At 41.2% G+C, this 24,309-nt stretch overlaps 1 protein-coding gene across 3 annotated transcripts in view; it reads right to left on the bottom strand.

The window, feature by feature from the left end:
- PCSK5 (proprotein convertase subtilisin/kexin type 5) overlaps nucleotides 1-24,309 on the bottom strand; it is a 283,839-nt gene that overhangs the window by 151,789 nt on the left and 107,741 nt on the right. For all 3 annotated transcript variants that reach the window (XM_045020518.1, XM_045020516.1, XM_045020517.1), the window contains exons 6-7: nucleotides 20,653-20,741; nucleotides 14,976-15,148 (exon numbers count right to left, since the gene is read on the bottom strand). In XM_045020518.1, the coding sequence (XP_044876453.1) occupies nucleotides 14,976-15,148; nucleotides 20,653-20,741 (262 nt within the window). The remainder of the gene's footprint in view (nucleotides 1-14,975; nucleotides 15,149-20,652; nucleotides 20,742-24,309) is intronic.

Genomic DNA, 24,309 nt, shown 5'->3' with positions numbered 1-24,309 from the left:
AGTTCAGTTCATTGTGTTCCCTGTTCCATCATTGCTCTGTCTTTACATCTGGATCAGAGCAGTAGACTCTGGTTCCGTCCATTCATCTCTTCCAGGTCTCATCCCTCTCTGTGTGAACCCAAGAAAGAGCGACATCACCTTGCTGTTTTGTGTTCTGCTTTTTCGCAACCCTTTTACCTTTTAGGGCATGACCCAAGGCTGAGAGAAGTCAATGGCAGTCTTTCCACTGACTTCCATGGGCTTTATATCAGATCTATGAACTATTACTTGTCTCATTCATTCTGTCCATCTGTCCTCTGGTCACCTCTCTCCCTAACTTTGTTCTTGCTCCCTCTTCCCCTTCCTGAAATACTGACTGAGGGAAAAGTAGTTTATGCTTGAGAATACCTGCAAGTCTGAGGCAGGTTGATGACACAGAGAGCATCCATCTACTGCCTCAACTCACTCCATCATCTGCCTCAACTCACTCCATCATCCCCGTAGATTTGAGGTTCAGGAGCTTCTTTAGGATTGGGAGAGGACTAGAAGATCATGCCAAAGAACTGCTGTTCATTCCTTTTTACTATGCTCCTGGCTGATTTCTGCTGATTACATTAGCCTCTAACCACCGGTACCCTCTTTATTCCAGTGCTAAGATACCTCACTCTCCTCCTTTAAATCCTCCTCAAAGTTCACTTTAGATTACTTTGTCACTGCTAATTTTCACTCTACAGTGATGTCCACACTTCTGTCTGGCCCTACAATATTCTTATGTGATACAGCATGGGCAGAGGGCAGCAGGAGAGGGTTAGAAGGGAGCCTTATTCCCTGTAAGGGGAAGAAAGTTTGCTATAGATTAACTAGAGCACCTGAAGCCAATTAGAGCACCTGCAGTCAGTCACATGATAAAAACCCCTGCTTCAATCAGACAGTGTGGGAGTTGGAGCAGAAAGGATTGGTGTTGGAGCAGAGAACAGTTTGGAGGAGTTGGAGCAGAAAGGATTGGTCTTGGAGCAGAGAACAGTTTGAAGGGAAGCAGAGGACAGTTTGGAGAAGTGCTGTAGTGGGCTAAGAAGTCCAAGACCCTAGGTAAAGGGGCACCTGGCTTGTGCAGAGGGAGGGCAGGAAGCCCCCACAAGCTGAAGGGCAGGAGAGGGAAGTAGCCCAGAGGAAGGAACCGTCAGTTCAAGTGGTTCATCACTATTCTCAGGGCCCCTGGGCTGGGACCTGGAGTAGAGGGCGGGCCCAGGTCCCTCCCTCTCCACTCCCCTCCTCAAGGACACTAGTGGGGCAATTAATATTCCAATTTAGGGGCAAGAAATGGTGCCCTGAACCCACCCCCCCAAAGAAGAGAAAGCGCGAAACCCATCATAATAGTGCCGGAAATTTGACACACATCAAATGAACAAAAAGTAAGAGAAAATAACTCCTATCTCCCACCCCCCCCGCCACACACACACACTCTACTGTATATATCAGAACAAGCAGTGTATGCAATACAAAATTGGGTTTTCAACAAAAACTGATGGCTTTTGCAGAATTTTTTCATTTTTCATTAAACCCTACCTCTCCAATCCCCTCAAAACAAAAGTTTCTGCATTTTGGTCAAAAAATGAAATATATCAATTTGGATATACCGTTGCAGTGCCTCATGAGAGTTATTGTTCACATGCCTCACATCCCCATTCTCCCCTACAAGTCACACTCTCCAGCTGGACTTCATCTCCCATGTAGCACTGCAGGGACTACCATGATACCCTGCCTCTGCTTACCAAGAGGTGAGGCCATGGTCTGTCCTGGGAGATGTTGTCCAATAAGAGAGGCCATGCTATAAAGGAGAATGAGAACGTGAGGCACGCAAACTACAACTCCCATCAGGCGCCACAATAGCATTTTGGAATATAACTATTTCCATTTTCTGTTTTTCATCAAAAAGTTAAACATGACTTTGTTTCCATTTTTGTAGAAATTATCCACAGGAAAAAAATATTTTTCTGGTCAGCTCAAATGGCTGCATTTGGCTAATTTGGGCACTGATCCCATAACCCCTATGCATGTGATTCACTACAGTACAATTACTGCAGTGGAATTTCTCAGCAAACCAAAGATTGCTCTCGTGAGGAAGTGTTGCAGGAACAGGCTTCAAATTATTAGTTCCTCTGTCCAGGGAAAGGTGTCTTATTTCTGTAAAGCACTAGTATGTTGATAGTGCTATAATAAAATAAATAAATAATACTAATAATGTGAAATGAGATTTTTGCAGGTAGAAATTGATATATGAGCAAATTTTGCTCCTGAACAAGATAGAGGGCCGCCAAAAAGGAGGCCCTGACTGTTAGAAATGCTGCAGTGCAATATTTAAAAATAATAAACACCAACTTAAGTTTTATTAATTCAAATAAAGCTTTGAAGAACAGGAATAATGACTATTTACATCCCAGTTGACCTTTCTGTTGTGACTTTTTTGGTAAACACTTATTACATGTATAAAAATATACTTCTTCAAAATCAGTGTTGCCTTTAAAAAATAAAGGTTCATAATTAATGTTGTTTCCATAAAAAATAAATACCAGGTGCATAGACTAATGGGGAAAAAGATCCTCCCTCTAATCCACATGAAGCAAAGAATTCCAGTTCCTCTAACTTACTGCAATATGGTATATTTAACAACTCAGCATTTCACAGAAAACAATGGAATTTAGCCTTCAGTCTAGACAATATGCTAAGATCTTGTTCCTAAAAGCTATTTGGCAAAGCAAATGACAGTCTTTAAAAACCAAACAAAAAAAACCAAACAAAAAACCGAATTCAACCTGCCCAAAATAACATGTCAAGTAAGTATGCTCTGGTTTTCATTTACTGTCTATTGTTTGATTACTATTTGGTTGTCTCCTTTCCCCTCTACCCTCACACCCCACTTCAATTCATTGGACCCACTTGTGCTCAGGAAATTATAAACTTGCTAGTAAGTCTAGGTACCAAACAACCTACTTAAAACAAGAGCACTAGTAGTCCTACTGTATGTGAACCCAGTTTAAAATTGGTCTCTCTTCAACATATGAAGTTAAATAAGAGACATTTGGACTGTGTTACAAAGTTAAGATAAACACACATGTAACATAGTGTAGCTTTTACAATTTGGCTAACTCTACCATCTGTCATGCTCCAGATGCCCAAGGGTGTCAGGACAAAAAGTCTATTCCGGGGCTGCCAAGAGGTTTTGCATCTTTTATTACTTGAAAGCAAAAGTTCTATTTACAGACCATATAGACACACGTTTTTAGACAGAAGCAAAACACTAGTCAGTGATGTGAATTATAGTAGAGGAAAGGCATGGGCTAGAATGTGAGTGCAGCAGAACATTCAGAGTGCTCATGCCAATGATGTCAGATAAAAATGCATCAACCATCCCCTCTGGGTACAGAGCTCTGTCTTCTCATGTCTTGCCCTTGCAATAGTATTACTGACTCTTTTCCAAATACTGTAAAGCATTCCACAACCCTACTTGTGGTTGTCAGTGTGCTTTTTGAGATGTTCTCCTACTGTTTTTATCTTTGTCACTAGCTTTCAGAAAATGTCTGAATATTAAAAAAAAACAAAAAAACCCCACACAACAAAAACCTTCGGCCTTCAATTCTGACAAGAAAAGAAAAAATGCTTCACTGACATTTAGTGTATCATCAGTCTAGGTACGTGAAGAATTTTACTAAGATATTTTCTGGGAATAGCTGATGTGCACAGACTGTGCATGAGAGCTGCTCTAACTGACACCAGCTGCAAAAGGCCACAAAGGGCTGGAAAACAGTGGTGGCACAGGAGCTCACAACATGCCCTCTTTCTTCTGGCCATTCCCTTTTCCTTGTACTGCTAGCAGCAGGGGAAGGCAAGTGGTGTAAAGGGCTTTTCTGCAGCTCAGCACCACACGGGGATCACTCTTACACTGGTGTGATCCTTTCTGGGCCACTTAATCCAGTTTTTGGGCCAGATTCTGCCAGGAATCAGAGCCAATATGAATATTCTTATAAAGACACATGGAAAACTTCCTCAACAATATTAAAGGAGCCTCCATTGCTCCAAGTTTATACATTGCTATAGCTTTATTAGTTGATACCTTACTGATAGTCACAGTACACATCGCTGTAGAGTGGTTATTTACACACTGTGGTCCACGGACCACTAGTGGTCCATAAGGCATTTCCAAGTAGTCTCTGAAAAAACTTTCATTGAACATGTGAAGCGTGAGCAGGTGAGGCAAGAGGTAGTCCCACCATTCTAGAAAGTTAAAATCATGTATTCATTCACTATTCTACAAACAAGGCTTCCTTGCTCTTGCTTGTGCATCTTCGTGTTCTTCTGCCTAAGGGTACGTCTACAGTACGAAATTAATTCAAACTCATTCTATTCGAATTTTGGAAGAGATTTTATACATTCGGTGTTGTGTGTCCCCACTAAAGCGCGTGAATTTGGCGGAGTGCATCCACAGTACCGAGGCTAGCATTGAATGTCAGAGCGGTGCACTGTGGGAAGCTATCCCACAGTTCCCACAGTCCCCGCTGCCCACTGGAATTGTGGGTTAAGCTCCCAGTGCATGATGGGGCAAAAACATTCTTGCGGGTGTTTCTGGGTGTGTGCTGTCACTCTCTCCTCCCTCTGTGAAAGCTACAGCAGACACCATACTGCCAGCAGACGGTGCAGTACGGTGCACTGCCTGTCTCCTGGTACTTTGAATCCACTTAGCATGTCCTCTCATCTTTCTATCTACTCTTTTATCTAACTATTTCCCACCTTTTTTCGGCTACCGTGAACCAAGCAGCACAGCTTCTGCCGCAAACTGCTCTCCTGCTCTTGCATTGCTAGCTAATTTTTCCATGTTGTCGGTCCTGGGCTCCCGGGGAAGCTACGGACTTCAACAATTCCTCGCCGTTTTCGGCCATCGTGAACTGAGCCGCACAGCTTCTGCAGCAAACTCTGCTCACGCTTCTGCTGCAAACTCTGCTCTTCCGCTCTTGCAGCTCTAGCGAGCTTCCCGACTCTGTGAAAGCTACAGAAGATAACCATTTACTGCCTTTTACGGGCCATCTTGAACCGAACAGCTCTCCTACATTTCGTGCCCTTTTTCCTGGATTACCCCTGCAGGTGCCATAGTGCAGCAATCATGGAGCCTGCTCAGATCTCCGCTGCAGTTTTGACCATTGTAAATACCTCGCGTATTATCCAGCAGTATGTGCAGTACCTGTAAAACCGGGTGAGGAAGCGATGACAGTGCGATTACTATACTGATCAGGACATGGACACAGACGTTCCTAGAAGCACGACATGTGGTGATTGGGAGATCATAGTGGCATTGGGCCAGATTCATGCTGTGGAACGCCGATTCTGGGCCTGGGAAACAAGCACAGACTGGTGGGACCGCATAGTGTTGCAGGTCTGGGATGATTCCCAGTGGCTGCGAAACTTTCGTACGCATAGGGCCACTTTCATGGAACTCTGTGACTTGCTGTCCTCTGCCCTGAAGCGCAAAGACACCAAAATGAGAGCAGCCCTCACAGTTGAGAAGTGAGTGGCCATAGCACTGTGGAAGCTCGCAATGCCCGACAACTACCGGTCAGTTGGGAATCAGTTTGGAGTGGGCAAATCTATTGTAGGGGCTGCTGTGCTGCAAGTAGCCAACGCAATCATTGACCAGCTGCTATCAAGGGTAGTGACTTTGGGAAATGTGCAGACCATTGTGGATGGCTTTAATGTGCTGGGGTTCCCTAACTGTGGTGGGGTGATAGACGGAATGCATATCCCCATCTTGGTCCCGGCACACCATGGGAACCAGTACATAAACTGCAAGGGGTACTTTTCCATGGTGCTGCAAGCACTGGTGGATCACAAGGGACATTTCACTGACATCAACGTGGGATGGCTGGGAAAGGTGCATGATGCTCGCATCTTCAGGAACTCTGGTCTGTTTGAACAGCTGCAGGAAGGGACTTACTTCCCAGACCAGAAAATTACTGTTGGGGATTTGAAATGCCTATAGTTATCCTTGGGGATCCAGCCTACCCCTTAATGCCATGGCTCATGAAGCCGTATACAGGCACCTTGGACAGCAGTAAGGAGCAGTTCAACTATAGGCTGAGCAAGTGCAGAATGGTGGTAGAATGTGCTTTTGGATGTTTGAAAGTGCGCTGGTGCAGTTTACTGACTTGGTTAGATCTCAGCACAACCAATATTCCAATTGTAATTGCTGCCTGTTGTGTGCTCCACAATATCTGTGAGAGTAAAGGGGAGACATTTATGGCAGGATGGGAGGTTGAGGCAACTCGCCTGGCAGACAATTTCACACAGCCAGACAACAGGGTGATTAGAAGAGCGCAGCAGGGTGCGCTGCGCATCAGAGAAGCTTTGAAAGCCAGTTTCATGACTGGCCAGGGTACGGTGTGACAGTTGTGTTTGTTTCTCTTGAAGTTACCTGCCCGCTATATATATGAAAGGAAATAAAGTCAAAATTGTTTAAAAACTGTTCTTTATTATTTGTTGCAGAATACATTGAGAGAAATCAGAAGGTAGACCGGGGGGTCGAGGAGGAGGGAAGGACAGATCCAGAAACCAAATCAAAAGTTTGCATATGCCAGCTTTCTGCTGCTTGGGCGATCCTCTGGGGTTGAGTGTGTGGGGCCCCGTAGCCTCCTCCTTCGTGTTCTTGGGCGTCTGGGTAAGGAGGCTATGGAACCTGGGGATGAGGGAGGACGGTTATACAGGGGCTGCAGCGGCAGTCTGTGGTTTTGCTGCCTTTGCCGCATTAGATCCACCATACAGCGGAGTATGTCAGTTTGCTCCCCCATAAGCTTGACCATAGCATCCCGCCTGCTCTCTTCGAGTTCCTGTAATGCTTTACGGGACTCTGCAATTGTTTGCCTCCACGCATTCAGCTGGGCCCTATCAGTGCGGGAGGACTGCATGAGCTCAGCAAACATGTCGTCCAGAGTTCGTTTTTTCCGCCTTCTAATCTGGACCAGTCTCTGGGGCGGAGTAGATAGGGGCCGTGTGTGAAGGAGTAGGAAACACACAGGAAGACAGAACCAGTGACCTGGAGAGATTAGAGCAGTGGGAGCTACAGGCAATGAGAGGCAATTTTGTCCTAATACATTTGAAATCTTACACCAGGTAGAGGAAATAAGTCATGCAGATAGAAAAAAGAGAGCAAGGAAAAAGAATCGTAGCTATATGCATGATTTCAAAGTTTATTTTCCTCATCTCCTTAATTTAGTTCTGAATTGCACCAATTTCTTATCTTAGAACAGAAATCTAAACAAGAAAAGAAAAAAAGTACAAACGCATTTCACCCTTTCATAGGATTTTACACCTTCTTAATATTTACAGTGTCTTTAATAAGTGTTTGTGGAAATATTCTATGTACAGGTAATATATAATGTATTGAAGAACTAAAACAGATTATGCATTAACGCAGTAATGATGGCGATAGAATATGTGAAGAATATTTCAACACGCATCTGGTATATTTTTTATTTGCCTCTTTACTAGAACAACAGGTTCAATAGCTTCAAGCTATTCCGCACAGTGCTATAATTAGTGCTTAAAGTGCAACCCCCCTCCCACCGAGCCCCCAAAAAAGTGTTGGCTGAAACCTGAGATCTGAACCTGTGGAATGCTGGAATGAATTTCTACTTTTCCTAAACAAAACAAAATAAAGCCAGCTACAGGGCTGCTGCACGCATCACAGATTCTGCCTATCTGTTCATGTTATCTATTCATTATGATTCATTATTACTATGAAGAAATAGCATATTGCATACTGCATTATTGTCCAACAAAAACAAACAAACAAACAAATCCAGGTTTTCCAAAATATCTGTTAAACCAAGAATAGATTTAGGATGAGACGCTCTCTGGTTAATAATAGGTAAAGTTCCCTCATCACACAAAGCCCAAGTAAAGAGGCATTGTGCAAGAGCCATGCAGGGTTTGAGTGAGGGATGGAATTCACCTCCCTAACTTACAGTGAGGATTCAGTCAGCTCTTACTGTCCTTGTACAGTTACCTGTTGAAACCCCCTAGATCAGGATTTGTGACCAACAGATCCATGTAATTATAGTCCTAGTGGTGATCCCTAAACTCCTATTCCCACCAGGTATTCACAAGTAGTGGAGAGCTCAGCTCCATAGCACATTAGGGTGCAGATTCTGCAGCTGCCAACCTGCTCAGCAGCGACACCGTTCAGAGGTGACTTCTGTAGCCCCTGTGCCATGAATGAATGAAAAATAAATCCACATTCCTAAGAAAGTGCACAAGGTAGGTACAGGGATTTTCACAGGGATTGGGGGAAGGAATCCTCTTCCCAGACACAGCAACAGAGATGCTGCTCCACGGCTGCCTTTACAGACTTAGGGCTGCAGTAGTCCCGTGTATGGACTGTCCTCACCACATGGGTGTGGTTGGGGAGAAAGAATGTGATCTGATTTAGTGTCACGTTATTGGCCTCACCTTCCTTGCCCTAACCTCACTCTGTAGTGCAGCAAACCCTTGAGTACAAACTGGCACTCCTTGAACTGGCTTCATGAAATCCGGCTCTCTCCACAGGCAGTAGAAACGCACAGACTCTGCTGTGTCCGGGTTCCTACAGTTCTGCAGAGAAGGGGGATGAGAGACTTACCCCTATTAATTAACTCTGCTGTGTCCGGGTCCCTACAGTTCTTACCCCTATTAATTAACCAGATTCTTTTATTGTGTAAATGCATCCTCACTGAAATGAGTACATTTTAAACATATGGAAAGGCCCCATTTTTTTCCCAAAGTGGCCTGTTAATTTTGGCTTCCCAACTTAAGCCTTATCCTAAGTCAGAGACCTGATGTATTTCATGTTAATCTATCTCAAGTTGGGCACCCAAAATAAGAGGCCACTTTTGAAAAGCTGGCCCTTAGGCCATAATGCTCTTCTGGCTTGTTAGAACAGTTTCCACAAATGTGTGAGGATTTGTAATTAATATAGTCTGTTTCCAATACGCTTTGTGACACTGTATAGAAACTGTGGACAAACTGAGGTATATTTTCCTGTAACTTTTCTTTCCAAGTTTTTCTGCCTTTCGTATGTGTACATCGCATTGAATCTAATGTAGGAACATTTGTTACATTATTTTATCTTCTGTACACTTTCTTTTTGCACTACATACTGATCATCTGCGGGAAAACTGCATATAACAAATACTACTGCTATAAAGGAATCTTCTAGTTATTTCCAAAAGAAAACAGAATGCATTGTATGACAGTACATCTAGGCATTATGAAAACTAAACTCTGCTACTTTAATGATTGACAGACAGTATTTGTAAGCTAGGGTGTTTGAGCAGAGCACTGGGAGTTGCCAACTTCATGCAAAGCATAGACTGAAGAAGAATTGCTAGTTTCATGACATGTATGGAGGTTTTCACCCAATCTGAGTTTTGGTGGGCAGCATTAATTTGGAAAGGACTAGAGCACACCCAGAGCCAGATAGTCTTGCAAAACCATTCAGTATCCTAAAATATGTGCTTTAACACAGCCACATACATTTAGAAACAAAGATTTGTTTCAAGAACTGCATCCTGGAAATCAGTGACAAGGGAGCCCAGAGCCTTTTAAATCCCAGCCGCGGCCGGGAATCAGAGGGCTCTGGGCTGCCCGCTGCGGCGGGGAGCCCAGAGCCTTTTAAATCCCAGCCGCGGCGGGGAGTCAGAGGGCTCTGGGCTGCCCGCTGTGGCGGGGAGCCCAGAGCCTTTTAAATCCCAGCCGCGTCCGGGAATCAGAGGGCTCTGGGCTGCCCGCTGCGGCGGGGAGCCCAGAGCCTTTTAAATCCCAGCCGCCCGCTGTTTATACCCGGCATATAAGATGACCCCCGATTTTTGGGGGTTGTTTTTTAATATAGAAAGTCGTCTTATACGCCGGAATATACGGTATTGCAAGGACCATCCTACCAATATAACTCTGAGGTCTCCACTGGTCATGTCCACACCAATGTAGCCTAGCCTTCCTGAACTTGTTTTCAGTTGGGGCAACCTGCATTAGGCTCCTCACAACCTCCTTTTGTTTCTTATCACAGAGTGTCCAATCACTTCACCATCTTCATTTTGGTGGTGGAGAGCGTGCTGATTTCTCTTCTTGTGGCTGTCCGAGTCTCTGCTCCATATATTAGGATGGGTCGAATAACAGTTTTATACACTCTACCTTTTAACTTTATTGGCATCTTTTTATCACAGTCCAACTGCTGGAATCTCCTGGCACTATTTTTGTAAATAAATAAATCCACATGTAATTCCCTCTCCCAAATGCTCGCACTTGAGTTCTGAGGGCTGTTCAGTGACTGCAGGAGAGCCTTCTGCTTCTAAAATACACTTGAACACACACTCTGTAGCCAAAGTTGGTGAAGCGAGAGAGATGAAAAGGGGCAGTGATGATGGAAGGGAAGGCACCAAGCCAAGTTCTCACAAGAGGTTCAGCAGCACGACATCAGATCATTAATGTCCATCAAACATTTTGGCTTATGTCCAGCTCACTAACAGAACAGTGTAGTGGGAATGAAATGAAGGCCACTGTTCTGACATGCAGGCAAAAAGCCAAAGATCCTGATTTAGATTTCCCTGCCTGTCCTTCTCCCCTTTTATAATACATTAAGGATGACCTGCTTTGCCACAGCTTTAGTATAGCTCATGTGTATGCAGAACAGGTGATGCACAATCAATAATGGAAAACAAGTGAAGCTGGCTGCTCATTGTCACAGCCCTTTGAAACCTTGCTACACAAAATGCCAACAGTAGCCACAACTCTCCAGAAACATAGTTATGGTATCTTTGCAAAGGAACATGTAAAAACAAAAGCAGAACAATTTAAAGTCACGACTATCTGATCATATCAACGGATTTACGCTTTCTTATATCTACATTACAAATATGCTTGCTTGTGTGGACAAAACATCATGTTCAAACCTGTATCAGAGAACTATCTCTAACCTGATTTAACAAATGACCTGTGGTATACAGGAGGTCAGACTAAATGATCTAATGGTTCCTTTTGTCCCTAAAATCTATGAGTCTTTAAAACATTTGGATTTTTCCTCCCATACAAGGAAGAGGAAAACCTTATTACATGGTTTGTCCAGCACCTTGTTTGACAACAATAAATAAGCCTTTATATTTTATTTATTATTTATATACTCATATACTCTTTTCTTCAAAAATGTTACTCTTGGACATATTGTTCTAAACTTGATTTTTCATCTAAAGCTGAATTGTGCAATTATAATACACTCATTTTCCAGGTTATTAAATCTACTACTTGTTATACACTGGTGTTTAAAACACAGACCTTTTGAATGGATGCATTTTCCATACTGGCTAATACAATGCTTGTACCTATAACGTTTCCAAGAAAAAAATCCCTTGCCATTTGAAAGTATGATGCCAAGATAACTTTGCCATTTGAAATTAATACTATTTGAAAATAAACTCTCCAAGGGCAAAAGCACTCATTAGATTCAAGAACTTAATTAAGTATAATAGAATTACTCAAACTAAGCTAAAGATGATGTAAAATTATGGTGCTTGAAACTAGTTTACAACATTTTCCCTTCTCCATTCTTTATCCTGATCTTGCACAACAGCTGTATAGCACATTTAATTTCTGCATGAGATTTTTCATTTTTTAAACTTTTGCTATTACTTCATGTCATTTAAAACAAAAACACACTTGTCTTTTTCAATTTATGGCATGTTGTTCTGTCTCTATGGAGCTCTGAAAATGTACACTTATTTATCTTTGCTGTTTGGTATAGGATTTAGGACTGGTTAGCGTCTTAGCCCAGTAGATTTTTCAAAAAATTCTCAGACACCCTGCGTGAATCTTTTAATTGGAATGATACAACCTAAAGATAATTTGGACATGTTTTCAAAAATCAGTCTCTCAGTGGCCTGAAGAAGAGGTGGTGATTCTCAGAAAGACATACCCATTTCACTTTTATTTTGTTAGTTCAGTTTAATTACATTTTAATCAAAGTCATTATTCAGCATCACCTGTAATTTTCTTAATTAAACATACTGTGCACAATTTTTCCTCTCAGATCCGCTTAAAGGATCTTGCCTTTACATTCCTGCTTGCATTAGCATCAATGGGAAATGTGTCTTGTAGGACTAAAGCAGAATATCAAGTCCAGATCTACTACATGGATCTGAAAGATGAACCTGCCAACTTTCCAATTGTCAATCTATTACTTTAACTTGGATCAAAGAAGCTAAATTTATTGCTGTAGTTACTGTTTAGGACCAGTATTTTTAAAAAGAAAGGCCAAGATCTGTGTGCAAAATTGTGCATGGAGTTGCCTGACTACCTTTGTTTGCACAACTATTATAACAGCTTTTATAAATCAGAGGATTCGGCATAGTTCCTAACCAGCAATTTGTGTAACTTGTGATCTGAAAAATCCCCATATAAAAACAGCACTTGTCATATTTCAGTGCAAAAAAGCAGAAAGAGTAGCTTCATTTTAAGACCAAAGAAGTAACTATATTAGAATGAATAAGGAAAACAGCATCTCTCTTTCACTGATTCACTATAGCGCTTCTGCCTGAGAGCATTCCATAACGCTATCCTGACTTGCTACAGTTTTAAAGAGATAGTACACCCACCCTTTCAGCAACTTCTGACTCAACACATCTGTTTCTTACATTCAGACATATCTGCTGATTTTAGTCTGGTGATAAGGTACTTTAAAAATATTTTAAACTTTTAATTATTAATTCTAAAATTAAAAAAAATACTTCTTTAGCATAAATGTATGCGGTCTCACAGTGGGACCCAGACAACTATTCAGAATAGTGAGACCTATGGCAATCCTTTGTAAAACACTTCAAAAGGAAAAAAGGATAAAAGAAATTAAAAATTAAAGGGTATATAACTTGTCCCAAATATTAGTGTTTTTATTGTTTTTAAGAAATAAGAACAAACATTCCCCCTAGACTGTTTATGGGGGAAAAATCCATTTATAACTATATAATGAAGAATTTAATTTATCTTTTGTGCTGTTATCTATGTAAAACAAATCAAATAATTTGGTACTATAATGAAAGTAGTCTGTGGTCTGTTGACTTCACTGCAGATTTATACCAGATGAAGATCAGGCCCTTGAAATTATAAAGAGCAAATGAATATCTGTGTTCTTCTAATATGTGAGTGGGAATAACCTTTTTGTGATTGCATTATCTCAGTGAAATGATGCTCACACGCACACACACACAATTTCTTATTTCATTCAGCTATTTCTTCCCCTTCCTGCAGTTCCACTAGCTTGCCCTAAAGGCTTTGTTGCTGTTGTCCACTGCCATCATTGTCAAATAGTAGTAGAATGTGATGGAGCTTTCATAAGTGCTTCGATAAGGCCCTGGTCCAGCAAAACATTTAAACATGTGCTTAACATTAAGCCACTGAAATCACTGGAGCTAGTCCCATGCTTAAAGTTAAGTATGTACTTAAGAGCTTTGTCGTAGCGGGACCTTATACACCACATACTGTATTAAGCAAAAGCATGATATGCTGCCACATGTGCCTGTCAGATCTGAACTGAATGGAAGTATCAGTTGAGGAAAGAAATTAATCATGTTACATTGCAGCAGGTCCCAGGGATAATTAAAACTAGTTTTGTTAGTGGCACTTACTTTATATTAAATAATAGTAATATTCAGTATGCATATAGTGCTTTCCATCCACAAAGAGCTTAGTAAGTACTAACTAATAAATCATCACAACAGTCCTGTCAGGCAGGTAAGCAAATATCCCCATTTGACAGAAAGGAAACCAAAACAGAAAATTTAAGTGACTTGCCCAAGGCATAGCTGAGATTAGAACTGAAGAATTTCTGGCTCCCCATCTTGTGCTCAATACTAGGAAAATGACCAGGAGGGATTATTGATATCAATTTTATGTTGTTTTTTACATCTTAGAATTAAACAAACTTTGAATGACTTGAAATTGTCTAGTAGTGCATACAGATAATCTAGGCACTTACATGTTCTTATAACTGTTACTATTAGCCTCTCTCACCCACTCCACCTGTTTTTTGCTATGATCAGCTGCTGTGGCATATTATAAAGTAACGTGAGCTCTTCAAAGCAAAGACTGTCTTTATTGTTGCATATGCTTCAAAGCCACTGCTAATTATATTTTGCTAAATTCAGTCCTAGTATAAGTGGTTACAGCTCTCATTGACTTAAATAGTAGTTGCACCTCCTGAATTTGGTCCTCAGAATTGTTAAATTTCAACATTGGAATGAACAGTCAAATGGTCTCTTTATCACTTTGAAGAAATACTTTGTGCTGATCTCACTTCTTACAATCCTAGAGCCGTCGTCTTTTTGCTAGAAAGTCTCTCACTACATTCAAAACAGTGCTCAAACCTTCAAATGTGCAATTTTAAAATGGTTTTCACCTAGTGGTTCTCAACCAGGGGTACGTAGAGGTCTTCCAGGGGGTAGATCAACTCATCTAGATATTTGCCTAGTTTTACAACAGTGCTACATAAAAAGCACTAGCAAAGTCAGAACAAACTAAAATTTCATACAGAAATGACTGGTTTATACTGCTCTATATACTATACACTGAAATGTAAGTACAATATTTATATTCTAATTGATTTATTTTATAATTATACAGTAAAAATAAGAAAGTAAGAAATTGTTCAGTAATAATGTGCTGTGACACTTTTGTATTTTTATGTCTGATTTTGTAAGTAAGTAGGTGTTAAGTGAGTGGTATGCAAAACAAATCAGACTCCTGAAAGGGGGCCAGTAATCTGGAAAGACTGAGAGCCACTCATCTAACTCTAAACAGGGGAAAGAGGCGTGAGTGCTATTTTCCCTTTAAACAAAACCAACCTCCTCCTTACCAGCAATGTGTCTTGAGAGCTTTAGTTTTCCCTGCTTGTGCACATGCGCCCATGACATGACATGGTGTTTAAGGAAACCTACCGTTCTGATGCCATTCTCAAAGGCCTGACGTGCTAGAGAAGCAGGTCCGTCCACAGTCTTCCCATCATCATCAGGACCCCAACTGGCACTGTAGATGTGTATATGTTGTGGATTCAGACTGAGAGACTTTGCTTCCACCATGTCTGTAACATCACCATCCAGCATCCTCACTCCTTCAAAAAAGAGAAAGGGCAGTAAATGTGAGAACTAGACTAATGAAGCATGTTTGGAAAACTATGTGAAAAATACAGAGAACTAGTCTTTGTGGATTACATTTCTTATGTTCTTATTGATTATGGCGCTCAAATTGTAAAGTTGGTTTCTCTCAAGCTTTAGGAAACATCTGTGCTCAAATTCCTTCATCCAATGCACAACACGTGAATGTTAAAGAAAAACTTTGATTCTGGGGAAAACTTAAAAAAATTATTTCTACCTCAGTACATTTATATTTCTCTTTTGAAAATAATTATAATTTCCTTTCCTTCTCTGCAACGCAGTGCAGTTTGAGACATGGCAATCCTAATTTGATAGACATAAAACACAGGATGTATGCTGATAGATAAACACAGGATTATGTCTTCATTGCAGATTCTGCAAAAGGAGAATCTGGGGAGAAAGTTCTTGGGTACTAGCAAAAGTGTTACAGAATGTTACTGACAAACTACAGCATTATTTGCATAACATTATTCTACCTCAGTTGCAAAACTGTGAACATCCCTCTCTAGGTAAGAAAGTGTGTAAGGCCTGATTCTGAAATTCAGTTGTGTATGTGGCACTCCCATTAATGTCAATGGCAGTTATGCATAAATAAGGGATCTCAAGATCCAACCCTCAGTAAACAGTAGTATTTGACAAACGTTTAAACAAACATTTAAACAAATAAGATAAAAAACAGAGGGAGAGAATTTCATTTGTGTTATTACAACTATGTAACACGCTTTATGAAGGTAACATTCACTACAGTGAATAATAAAACCAAGTTCTATCCCTGGCATCTGAAATAATTTAATGTTAACAAATATGACAGTGGAAAAATCCAAAAGCAGCCTGTCCACTTTTTCTTTTTGCCAACAGTTAGCAGACCTCAAGTGCAACTTTTATCAAAGGACATATCCTTGGCTATTTTAAATAGTTACTTTCTTTTTTTAACAATTGCATGAGTTGTTAATTTTGCCCCCTCACAGAACATACAAAGTGTTTTTCCAATGTGGTGATAGCACAATTATAACCATCCAGAAGGCAATTAGCAGACTTAGTTTCCAGACTGTCCACTAAATCTTCAGAATTCTTTAAACTTTTCCAAATATTTGCCATAAATGTCAAAACTTAAGTGGAATTTTAGTCAGCACAAACTTCTAACAAATCATGAAGAAGCATGTGAAAATTAAGTGAAAGCACGTTTTCCTTTCAAATATTTGTTTTTAATCAGTGCCTCACTTAAGCTTAAAGAAACAGCTGAACAAATTCCTTGTCAGTTAAAGACAATCTACATCTGTTCTGTCATAATTTAGTATAACCATTTTCCCATCAGGACTCAAGCCCAGCCAAATAACTAAGCACCAAATCCCCACAGATTCTCTGCAACTTCCACAATAAGGCAGAAACAACAACAACAAGCTAGACATCCCTTCTTATAGCAAACAAAGAAAGCCCAAAACCCTGTAGGTGGTAACTTGCTATGTATGAGTGCTGTAAAAAGCCACTGGCAAACATTCAAATAATCACATTCCTTTGGCTAAACTAAGGGAGGCTCAACCATAGCAGAGAGAGTAAGAGCTGGGGGGCACATTGTATGATTTCTTCACAAGAGTTATCTCCCAAACAGCAACAGAATTAAGGTCCAGATTTAAAACATTTATTAAGATGATGTTAAGAAAAAGTGAAGGGTACAGAGTTTAAGCATAGAAGTTTCTGGTTATCAGGGAATAACATACAGATTATCGAGGGTGCATTCTAATCTCACTCTCACTGTCTTCTGTCAGCACAGGTCCACTGATGTCAGCAGATTTACTCCTGATTTGCATTGCTGTGAGAGGAGAATCAGACTTTTGAGGAAATTGTTCCCTGATCTGTTCTATGGTCAGTGTTTCTGGCGTGAATGGAAAAGAAAGAAAGAGGATAAAGCACTTAGAAAAAGGTCAGCATTACTGGTGGATATATTGCAAATGACTTTCCATCACAAACATCATTAATTGTGGTGGTTCTGATGATAGAATTTGATGAAATATTGATGGAAAGGATTTTCTTCCACTTCTCTTTATTTCCCTCCTGGGCCCTGAGAGCACATTCTGGCTGAGATGAGGAATACTGCTCTCTGGCCAAATTCATACCAGTGCAAGCAGGCGCATCAAGGTGTAAAGTGCTCTCCATCAGTAGGCCAAAAGAGGCTCTTTAAATCCACGCCTACACTGGGAATTAAGCCGTTAACTGAACACTGGTTCGGTTTAATATGGTTTCAAATATAACAGTTTGTCTGACTAGGGCGGATGGGACATAACCATTTTTCAAACAGTGTTTAAGAAACATACTCGTGACAGCCCCCAGCACATTGTAAATATGTGGATGACGTTCTTCCTTCAGTTGCCAGTGGAGTTGCTCAAAGGATGAGTTTGGTTTCTAGTCCAGAGCAAAGTGATTACATTTAATTTTGATGTGGTTACACTCCCTGCCCACTGGCCAGGTAAACCATGTTTAACTCACGTTAGCCTGAATCAGTTTTGGCTGTGGTTCAGCAAATATGGCTGAATCCATGGGGCTGTCCTGCAGCACTAAACACATTCATGATGCATAATAAATAATATTGCATTTAAAATCCAGCATTGCTATGCAGAGGAAAGCCCTTACAGTGTCTGCAGGAGGTGTCTGCAGCCTTACACTGTCTTGGTCCTTTCATTAGATAGTGAGTAATGTATTTTTTTCTCCTTCCCCACAGCTATTCAGAGCAAAGCTCTTATTTTCTTTTATTTCTTTCAGCAATACCTTTTCTCAGTTCCCCCTCTAGTATTCCCTACTGTCTTTCATGGAGATGAGCCCATCTCCATGTTGGCTTAAATATCACCATTTCACACTTCCGCATTCCCAGATGGCCTCTATTGTAGGACAGAGAATCATCAGTTAATGAGTCTGAATTACAGTGTTTTCCTGAGAAAGAAGGGGATGTAGAAAGAAAGGGGATGTGATGACCCTATGGTTTCATCAAATGCAAAGTGCTGAATTGTATTTAAGCAGTATTCCTGCATGCAGGTCTGTTCACTAACCGTTTCATAGATCGTGTCTCCATACTACGTTACAAGAACTGAAACATATCTTAATTAACCAGACACTGTTTAAAAATCTATAGAAATTACTTACAGGGCGATCAAGTGAATGGAATAAAGAAGTGCAATAAAATCTCATACTACAGGGCATACTCTGATCACATGCCATGGTTAGGAAGGAAGAAAGTGCTTTCTCAGTAACTATGATGACAACCAAACAAAGCACTAATACACATGCTTAAAGTTAAGTAAGTACTTAAGGGTTTTGCTGGATTGGAGTCCATATGCACATGTGCATTCTTGATTTGTACAGAAAAGTCAGAAAAGTTCTGCACTGTGCACACGCTGAAATGTGTGTCTTTGAAAATTTGTGCCAGTATGCTGAGGAGTTACTTCATTCACCACAGCTGGTCAAGTCCAGTTACCCTGACAATTTGTGCACTTAGGGGTATGCAGCTGTGGTCTTTCCTCTAATCAGGGTGAGAATGTTAACTCGGTCCCTTTCTTTCAACCCATGGAGGGCGAACACATCCAGTGAGGGCATTTTTTTCCTTTACTCAAGGAACAATATTTGATACAATTCATTTCTGTTATGTCTTCAGATACAAAATTTCAGTAACATCGTTTAAGGTATTATATATTACAGGGGAAGATTTTAGAAGTCCACAGGTTTCCTAATTTTGTTATTCTTTGTATTTACATATACTAAATTCCATCCATCCATCCACCTGCCCCCAGGCCAGCCTCAGAAATGGCCATCTCCCAAACCAACCAACCACCCAAACAAACAGCTGGGCTCAAGCTCAGTTCATCAACCATAATAATAAATTTTAAAAAATAATCACATTATTCTGGTGTAACTTCTACCATCAGTTCCCACTGTCCCTTCTCCCTCACACGTAGTTAATCCTGTGTGTCCCTTATACAATTTCTCCCCACACTCCACTCACCATAACTCCAATATATCCTTGGGACACGTCTCTTTTTCCCTTGCCCTTACCCATTTCTCACATTTCATCAATCAAACCAGCCAGACCCAAACAAATTCATTTCTTTATCTCTCTGGACGGAGGTATCATGATTGTTCCTCTGAGGAAGGGGAAGGCTCCAGGACCTTCCCTTGTCCCTAAGCTATAATAAGATAAATCTTCCGGAAATTGGAAGAACAAGCCCACTCCTGATCAGTGAGGAACTAAGAGTCTGACCTGCACCTTCCCTACAATGGAACAAAAGCTGAGCAGTAGGGGGTAACCGTATTCTAGCCCATCCAGAAAAGTCATTAGGGAGAGGTGGGCTGACAAACTCTTTTGTTTGGAAGAGTAGCCTGGTGAGCTGGCTGGAAACTCACTCAACATCTTTCACCAAAAACACTGGGGACTTTCCGTTTCCTGCTATACATGCAGAGATGCATTTCTTGGGTCACAGTAAATGCCAACAATGTTGTCCTTGCCCTTCCTTAATACTTAAAAAAACATTTTTACACATCCATATTAATAACACTGGTGATTATTTTTTCAGTGTCCCTTTAAAATATGAATAATTATTAATATTGGACCTCTGTGAGGAATAAACAGAAGAGAAGATGGCACATTTTTAACATGTAAGAGTGGCAAATTATTTCTTGATATAGACAGATTCATGCATTTTTAATAATAATCATAATACCCATCTCTTATATAGCATTTTTCATTAGTAGATCTCAAAGCACCTTACAAAGGAGATCAATATCATTATCCCCATTTTACAGATAGGGAAACTGAGGCTTAGGGATGTGACGTGATTTGTCCCACACCAGGTCAATGGCAGAGCTGAGAATAGATATCAAATCTCCAAAGCCCTTGTCCAGTGCTTTAGCCATTAGACCACACTGCCTCTTTTTGAATATAAGTGATATGGTACACCAAAGTCACAAATTTAAGTTTTTATGAGGTCTCAAACCTGATTTCTTGATGAAGGATTTAAACATTTTAATATAGTCCTTTCATTGGAGAATCTCAAAGTGCTTTACAAACACTAAAAACCCAATCTTCACAACAGGCCTGTGAGGTGAATAACTATTATCCCAATAACACAGGTTGTGAAATTGAGTCATACAGAGAGTAGGTGACTTGCAGTAAGTTTGTGGGAGCACTGGGAATAGAATGCAGATCTCCTGAGTCCTCATTCTGTATTTTAATCACAAGTCTTGCTTCTTAACTTTCTATGCATATTTAAAGAGTTCTAGAGAGCAGCTCTGAAGTATCACAACAAAAGGCATCCCTTCAGTAACTATATTTAACTACATCCGTTTCAGAAGCATTTACCTGTCAACACAGCTAACACTGTTAAATAAACAAATTTCTACCTCTTGTTGAAAAAGGTTCCTGTGTGCCACTTTGTACAAATTGTACTTGGGTTAACGGTGAGACTGTTTTACATACCTCCGATCTTGGCATTAAAGGCGATTCCTACTGTGCAGTGCGAGTTGTTTGCAATGGCTGCCACTTCTCCAGCACAACGAGTTCCATGCCTGCAGGCAGAACAGAGATTTTTTTAAAGCAAGTAACATTACCCACTAAAATGCAGATTGTCAATGTTTACAGGTTTTGATTTTGTTCATTCTCAGATGCAAAAAATGTATCTGGATGTGTGTGTGAGATGTTACTATATGACCCCAGCCTGTAGTGCATATGTTAGATACAAAATTATATTTCATAAATAGAAAAGGATTAATAAACAAAGAGATGAGACTAGGAAACAAAAACAGTGGTGGTCAACGACAAAAAATGATGTATAAAATTACAATAATAATCCCTATGAAATGTCAAGGGGCATCTTTAATTTCTCAAGCAACTGATAAACTATATTTGTATGAGATGAGTATCATCTTTACTCACGAGACCACAGTAATAAGCTAAATGCTGAGTAACTCTAATGATGGATCAAGATATCAGAATTAGATACTTCTCACAAAGTCACTTCTTTATTAACTTGTTTATAACTCACCGAATTAGATCATAGTATCCCCCGCCCCCCCCCGCAACTTTGAAGCTCTTTTTCTCTTTAGAAGCCTGGTTTTCAACTTCACTAAAACCAAACTACCTCAAATTTCATATCACATCTCATCCCAGGGTAGATTCCCCCCTCCCCCCACCCAAGCCTGGAGTAAATCACACAAGGATTTGCAGAGGTATGGGGTTTTTTAAAAGTTCCCTGTTTTTAATTTTCAGACTTCCCTAGCAGTATTTTTGAGTATCCTTAAAACAATTTTTTGCCTCAACAATGCACGAATGCCTGCACTATTTACACAAACTTAAAATAGTGAAACAGGTACCTGAAATTTGATTAAGATTGCTTTGAAACTTTACACAAATTTCTACTGTATATGAACTCAGAAAAATTTCAAACTACACATACTGAATGACAATGACATCTAGCTTAAAGCCTACATTAATGCATACACCTTAAATGACAACAAACGGCCCCTTTATTGAATGTTTTCATTACACAAAACATTTAGCCACCATCCCACTGGGATGTTGGTGCAGTCCCAGAAAAACTTATGCTTGACAATCTACAGAGACATGCCTTGAGAAACTTTCAAGGGTCTGTGCTTCATTTCGTTGGCTTCTTTTATATTTATAATGTACAGAAACAAGTTCCCAGGCTTTTAAATGGCACTTTAAAGAGATGCTTGGCAAAAAAGGTTTTGCACTTGTCCTTTGTGTTAATGTCAAGATGATGTAGTGCTGTAGAATGAAAGAATGAAGGAAATCTTGGTTATGATATCTTGCCAATCTACAAGACGGGTATGCTAACTAGAAATAAGAAAATGAGCCTTATTTGTTGTTGTTATTTTAGAAACAGGAGTGTGGAAAAACCCATTCAAAGACAGTGCAAGCTCAACAGCTTTCAGGTAAAGGAAGGAAGCTGTCATATTTCAAACCAACCCCCTTCCAATTTATTATAGCGCCAGGGCCATCCCTACGGGGTGCGGAGCCTGGGGCAGAATTGATGGATTCCTCTCTTCTGGGACCGACTGCACTGGCCATTCGCACCAGCCAGCGGCCCTCCCGCCCCCAAAGCAGTTGCCCCGATTTGCCTACCCCAGGGACAGCTCTGGGCAGAGCTGGCATCTATGCCTAAAGTAAAATGCCATTATAAGTCCCAGTTTTTAATTGCTTATGCTCTGCCAAATTTTAAGTGCTTGGGTCGAAATTTTCCATGCCAGGTATCTGTGCCTGGCTGAGTTCTTTTTGAAAATTATCTCTATATATTGTGTCTAAGATGGATAGAACCCAGATTTTTAAAGAAAACCTACAAGCAAGAATCAATTTGCTCCTCTCCTCATTCTTTCTGTTGCTTTTCTATGTGGAGAAAGTCTGTCTGTCATTAATGGCAAGCCAGAAATATGTCAAAACCTACTTGGGAACACCTTAATTAAAGCTGGATTTACTGCCTTCTGGAGTCTTCCCACCTAACAGAGAGAACTGCAATAAAGCTTCTTCATAAGAAAAGGGAAGGGGCATTCATCACTCCTACATATGCTACACTTCTCCTTGTGAACAGGAATTGGGCACTGGGATAGGGAACTTCTCCAGGTCTACACTGAATTGAAGGCATGGCAAATACAGAAAGCCTGGCTGTGCCATGAGGAACACAATACATATCAAAGAGAGGATAACAATGCTCTTTCTTTTGCCATCCTCTTCTTACTCACACACAGCTTTACTATTCTTACAGAGCTTGATCCTGCTTTCATTGAAGTCAGTGGCAAAATTTCCACTGACTTCAACAGTAGAGAGTTTAGACCCACAGTGTGCATCTATTATGATGACCTAGTAATCATCCAAATCTAATAATCATATAGTTAACTACCCCAAATTACAAGACTAAAGTGAAGAAGGTAGGCTAGAAGCAGCACTTTCAGAACTCAGGCACTAGTTCCAGAAGTCTTTCTGTTTACAAGACAATAAAGCCCTCTCTTGCCTTGAAGCAGCATACTCCAAAAGCTTTCCTCAGCATGTATCTATTGGTGGTTTAAGGCTGGAACTATCTAAATAAGGGCAATGGGCCAAGCACGCAGCAGCTGGGTGCCTGTTACAAGAGCACCATCATCTCCAATCTGCATGTTGATCATAGGTCCCTCAGAAAGGTCCACGACAGTTATCTTGGCCTCATGAATAGATTCTCGCCATGCTGGTACATTCCTATGGCTAGACCAGTGGTTAGAACCTCAGTGTGGGCAAAGTCATGGGCTCTTACAAATTGGCATGTGAGTGTAAACAGCCCTAAGGGAGTGTCAGTGTAACTGAGCATTAAGGAATCTGACTTACACCATCTGAGATATCAGAACAGACGTTGTCTCTAGCGACTCGGGTCCGCATGGGGTTTGGGAATAAACACCCGCAGACAAATGTCCTGGCCGAGATGGAATTGTGAGACCACCTTAGGGAGGAACTTGGGGTGCGGGTGGAGCTGCACCTTGTCTTTATGAAACACTGTATATGGTGGCTCTGAGGTGAGTGCCCTCAGCTCAGATACCCTTCTGGCCGAGGTGATGGCCACCAGGAATGCCACCTTCCAGGAAAGGTGGAGGAGGGAGCAGGTAGCAAGGGGCTCGAATGGGGGCCCCATGAGCTTAGAGAGGTTCCATGGAGGGACTGGGAGGTGTGAGTAAGGGAACACCCTTTCCAGTCCTCTAAGGAACCACCCCACCATTGGGTGGGAGAACACCGAGTCCTCTAAAAACCCCAGGTGGAAGGTGGAGATGGCCACCAAGTGCACTCTGATCGAGGACAGGGCCAGCCCTTGCTGCTTGAGATGCAGTAAGTACTCTAAAATGGCCGGCACCGGGGCCTGGTGTGGCTGCACCTGTTGGGGCCCACACCAGCACGAGAACCTCTTTCACTTGGCCAGGTAAGTCGCCCTGGTGGAGGGCTTCCTATTACCAAGTAGAACCTGCTGCACAGGAAGGGAGCACTGGCTCTCCAAAGCATTTAGCCACACAGCTTCCATGCTGTGAGATGCAGCGATTGCAGGTCGGGGTGGGGGAGTCACCCTCCGTCTTGCTTGATGAGGTCCCAGTGTAGGGGCAG

The sequence above is a fragment of the Mauremys mutica genome, chromosome 6, assembly GCF_020497125.1.
Source record: "Mauremys mutica isolate MM-2020 ecotype Southern chromosome 6, ASM2049712v1, whole genome shotgun sequence".
Lineage (NCBI taxonomy): Eukaryota > Metazoa > Chordata > Testudines > Geoemydidae > Mauremys > Mauremys mutica.
The sequence above is the reverse complement of the archived record's forward strand: the minus strand, read 5'-3'. Positions and strand labels throughout refer to the sequence as shown.